Source organism: Apium graveolens, chromosome 3 (genome assembly GCF_009905375.1).
Source record: "Apium graveolens cultivar Ventura chromosome 3, ASM990537v1, whole genome shotgun sequence".
In the NCBI taxonomy this organism is placed as follows: domain Eukaryota; kingdom Viridiplantae; phylum Streptophyta; class Magnoliopsida; order Apiales; family Apiaceae; genus Apium; species Apium graveolens.
Genome location: NC_133649.1, coordinates 45,809,210 through 45,814,051, shown reverse-complemented (window position 1 = coordinate 45,814,051; position 4,842 = coordinate 45,809,210). Strand labels below are relative to the sequence as shown.

The 4,842-nt window shown below is 41.2% G+C and overlaps 1 protein-coding gene across 1 annotated transcript; it reads right to left on the bottom strand.

Moving 5' to 3' along the window:
* Positions 1-2,616: 2,616 nt before the first annotated feature.
* Positions 2,617-4,599, bottom strand: LOC141712218 (GDSL esterase/lipase At5g37690). Its single transcript, XM_074515065.1, has 6 exons — positions 4,217-4,599; positions 3,984-4,111; positions 3,752-3,878; positions 3,548-3,660; positions 3,210-3,459; positions 2,617-3,026 (listed from the first exon to the last, which is right to left on the bottom strand). Exons 1-6 carry the CDS (start codon positions 4,494-4,496, stop codon positions 2,809-2,811), a joined length of 1,116 nt encoding a protein of 371 aa, XP_074371166.1. The 5' UTR covers positions 4,497-4,599; the 3' UTR covers positions 2,617-2,808.
* Between the last annotated feature and the right edge of the window lie 243 nt (positions 4,600-4,842).

Genomic DNA, 4,842 nt, shown 5'->3' with positions numbered 1-4,842 from the left:
TATTAGATATTTGCTCAAAATAGTTCAGATGCTCCTCGGGGTCAGCCAGTCCGTCGAAAGAGTCAAAATTGAAGTGCTTCAGCCCTGACTCCCTGGGGGTGGACTCCAGTTTCTTTGTGAACGGGGTTGCTGCCGCCCCTACTTCCATGTCGCCTTCCACTTTCCTTTTAAGGTCCCGAAGGACCCGGGCCATTTGTTCTTGCTTGGATTCCTTCTCTGGCTCTGAGTCTGAAGAAATATGAATCCGGTGAGCCTTTCTCTTTAGCTTGGCCTCCTCCTCCCGGACTCTCCTTTCTATAGATTCCTGGGCTTTAGCCTCTTCTTCTTTCCGGATTCTCTCACGGAGGGCAGCTCTTTTTATTTCGTCTCTGGCATCCTCTGGTGGCCTTTTGAAGTTCTTCGCAATCCGGTCGAAGACGGATCCCCGAGATTCTCCGGACCGTTCGCCAGACCGCTCTCGCTGATCCCCTGGGCGGGTCTCATGCTCGGCGTCCTGCTTTTCCTTCCACAAGTCCATGGCCTCCTGTATCTGTTCCGGGGTCATGCTTCCCCATGGATTGGTGGGGACCCTTGTGTGTTTGTGGGCAGCTCTTTCAATAACTATTCTCTGGTCTCCTGGTTGGAGATTTTGAGAGGGAGTCTGGGTTATGGGGAGCCCTTCGTCCAGATCTTTTATGTCTCCATCTCTGGGTTGGGGAGGAGGCGGAAGGAAAGAGGCAGAAACTGCTGCTTTGCTTTTTCTCGTAGTCATAGTTACTTAAAGGTGCTATGAACTCAAAATAATAAAATTCGTAGAAACAGATCTAAGAGATGGGTAGTAGCGTTCTTACTGGGAGATGGTGTTTCAAGTTTCTGGGTGGTGGGGCTGCGGATATGAACACCACTGGTCGGAGGTTCGACACCTCCTTCTAGCGCCAATGATAATCCTAGATCACCCCGGGGCCTTCTCCTGGCCGGGCCCGGACTCAAACTCCTTTTGGACGACGGCGACGGCGGCGTGCGGTGTATTTGTAGGATGGGCACCTACAAAACAGAACCGGAGGGGGGGTGGCGTCCCCGCGGCACCTCCGGCGTGAGAATGAGAAATGGTTTTTAAGGAGAAGAAGGGCAATGTGAGGATTATGCGAATATATATATGGGAAGTACGTGTGTGCATGTAAGTATATGTGAGAGAGAGAGTATGTAAGATTGTAACCTGTAACCTTCCTTCTGTTCTACCTTTTATAGGCCTCCTACTAGGGTTTAGGGGTTTGTCCTTTTTCATCTGGACCGTAGGTTGGCCTTTTGGACTGTAGGGCATCTGGACGGCTGGGATTCGTCAGAGTACTATCATATCCGGACTGTAGGAACGTCTTGGATCCCGGGTACCTGGACGGTGGCGATGCTGCCACGTGTCCTGGACTCCTCAAGGTCAACGCTGAATCCGTCAGAGTACTGTCAGATCCGGACCGTAGGAATGTTCTGGATTTCGGGAACCTGGACGGTGGTGATACCGCCACGTGTCCTGAGATCATGTATTTGGGCCCTGGGTCTTTTCACTTGGGCCTGAATTGTTATGGGCTATCATTTCCTAACTTTGGTTTTAAGGTAACCCAGTGTGACAGATTTGTTACGACCCAGCATAACCGAGAATCCCAAATAACTCCTGTTTTAACCAGCCTTCATCATGTGAAGTTGTTGGCATATTCTATTCTTTCAGTTTTCGAAACATTTGCACTAAAAAATACGAAGGATTTTCAAGTTAACCTTTCATCCCAATGCATTTTCAAAAACCTGCAAAATGATCAAGACTCTCGTAGCTTCTTCGTCATATTTGTGAAATAAAGCAGATAGGCCCTCTGCACATATTATAAATAAATAGGGGGAAAGTGGGTCTCCTTGTCCGGGCCCCTCTACTCGGAATAATAGATTGTGATTAACATGGATAACTCGATATGAGACGGACATGATGCACTGCATAATTGGATGTACCCTTCATGGATGAAAACCCATTTGAATCAAAACGGCACTTGTCAAGTATGCTCATTCAATTCTAGCGTAGGCATTGCTCATGTCGAGCTTAAGAGCCATATGACCAGGTTTTCCCCTACGGTTTCTTTTGAGATGGTGCATAAACTCACAAGAGATCAACACGAGATAAGCCGTCCAGGTATGCAATTGCTTTAATTTCCAATATTACCGAACCCAACATGCCCTTCTACGATTTGCCAACACCTTGGTTATAACTTGTACCAGGACATTACACAAAGATATAGGTCTCATGCCTTTTTTGGATTCAAAACAACGTGTGTCTCATTGAGGCTATCCGGAATAATACCATCAGTAAAACACTTGTGAACCACACTGAACAGATTTCTGAAAGGTTATGATCTTGTTAGAAATAAGGTTTTAAAGAGATTAATGTTTTCACTTTGAATATTAGTCTCTTCCTTCGTTCTGCTAAGAATTAATCTTCAGTTCATCAGTTTTCACATGTGGAAAAACTTTGATTTTTATTTATTTATCAATTTAAGTGATTTAATAAAGATCAAATAAATTCCGGTAATTTTATTTAATATATGTGAGCGGAATAAATGATCTATTTAATAATTAAGGATAGTGGAGTAAAGCGGATACTGAAGTAAATTAACACCGTGTAAATTACTTGAAGAACCAATGTGAAATCACGGCTAGTACAGAACTTTGATCACATTATATTCCTAAAATCTCATGTTATTGATTAATATTAGTGCAGAGGAAATAGTCCAGTGGCCTTTTTATCTATTATAAGAAAACTTCTCCAGGTGATTTTGATACGAAAGTACATGCTTAATGAGCTGGAAGTGGTGTGGGTGAAGGAGGATCTGGTCCGGGAAATAATATAGAGAAGAATTTATTAGCAAGAACTACATTTGCTGCATCTGATGGATGAAAGGCGTCCCAGAATACATATTCAGTTCGATTCTTGCACAATTTCGAGTTTGGTAAGCATAGCCCTCCAATACTTGTGTCCACATTGCAACAAGAAGTGTTTGAAACCTTGAACCCTGTTCATAATCAATGTAAATCTTGATTACAAGACATCAATATTACGATATGAATCCTAGCAAACTTTATACAGTTTTTCTAATATGTGAACAAGGGCTTACAATAAGTACTAAATTTCATGAATTTAGAGCAACTTGGGCACATATTAGAAAGACCCATCTTTATATTGTTAGAGTGGTTACCGTAAGCAGCAGGGTTATGGACTAAATCCCAAACTGCACTGTAAGTATCTGCAAATGCTAGCTTTGCACCGGAAAGGTTTCGGTTCATGGTAGCTATCAGCTTCTGCACTTTTGAGTTGAACTGAATCACCCACTTATTTACTTGCTTTAAGCATTGTCCGCTTTTTGATTTCACCCGTTGGGAAGGTATGCACCCGAGGGGACCAAGACCGTGAAATACCATCTTTCTTGCACCAAGTTGATAGAGTCTCTTTGCGACAGAAGTTTAAATTCAGTGACAAAATGTAGTTTCTGTTTCCAGATATTAAGAATAACGTATTGAATTTTTGCAGTTTTACCATAAATTGTTCGCCTAATGTTGATATCAGAAGTCCTATGAATTCATCGTGAGTATACTGCTCACCGTCGGCTAGGAAGGGTTGCAGATAATTATTTACATAGTCATTGCTGCCTGCGAACAAACCACAGGTTTTTTTACTCAGTTTAATGACTCCATGGGACAGAAATTGCACAAAAGCGACAACGATATGTATTATGTATACCAATTCCAATAAAGAATATTGCTTCACTGCAGAGCTTTTCTGCAGCATCTAATCCAATTTTTCGATTCATTGCATCCTTGGTCTTGTTAAAGTTGTCAATCTGATCACCAAATGACAATCTCTCGATCTGTAACAACCATTAAATTTATAAAATTAGTAAATATGCAATACCTTATGGAATGTTTCAAAAGGAAAACAGTAAGAATTAACATATAAAACAGTAAGAATTTACAAAGTAGAGTCCAGTGTCATTTAGAATCCCAGCTCCGCCAGATGCATAATTAATCCCTTTCAGAATCGCGTCATCATTCAATGACAAGGAAAGAAAAGGCGGTGGAGATGGAATCCCTAGTTTTTCAGCTGCATTTTGACATAATAATCAACTGAAACCGATAATTTGATCATACTTCTTTAGTTTTAAATATATTTACTGTGAAATGACTGACGAGTTCGTCTTATTCGTACATATTATATCGCCAATGGTCCTTCCATTCGTGAATCTTCCGGTGGCCATTCCACCTTGATAATCAACTCCATAGTATGGAAAGTTTGATTTGGCTAGAGACATTTGTAGGTAATTGTTGTTTCCAACTTCTGTCAAAGAATCACCGAAAATAAATGTGACTATCGATGCCCCTGAAGAAAAAGCCACCATGTGTGTGATAAAAAAGATCGCGTTAAGTTGTAGAAAAGCTCCCATGCTGATCTTTGTGCTATTGTTTAGAAAATTGGATGATTTATACATTCACAGTAGCTCATAGAAGTACTGTGGAATGTGTAATTAGTCAAGTCTAGTTCTTCAAGTCTGTACATACATAGTTGGTGATTGTCGAGCAAAATGATGGAAAATCAGAAGTATTTGGTATGGTTTATAAGTTTTTAACTCACAGATTTAGATAGCTAATCAAGTTCTTATGGAAAAGTTTGGTGATATATTTGTCTAGTTGTTGTCCAACTCGTTACTGTAAAGTCAGCAAAGTAAGTGTGGTTAGGTTCTGAGTTTTTGTTGCCGTTTTTCTTGATTCGGCAGGACTGATGATTTCCACTTCATTCAATATTGAAGCACAGCTTAATTAGTCTTTAGTTTCTAC

What these genes read in the sequence shown, in the direction of transcription:
- LOC141712218 (XM_074515065.1), bottom strand. Translation starts at nt 4,496, where the DNA reads ATGTATAAATCATCCAATTTTCTAAACAATAGCACAAAGATCAGCATG. An exon ending in GACCATTGGCGATATAATAT is followed by an intron (nt 4,112 to 4,216) that starts GTACGAATAAGA and finishes GTCAAAATGCAG; the next exon opens with CTGAAAAACTAGGGATTCCA. An exon ending in AATATTCTTTATTGGAATTG is followed by an intron (nt 3,661 to 3,751) that starts GTATACATAATA and finishes GTTTGTTCGCAG; the next exon opens with GCAGCAATGACTATGTAAAT.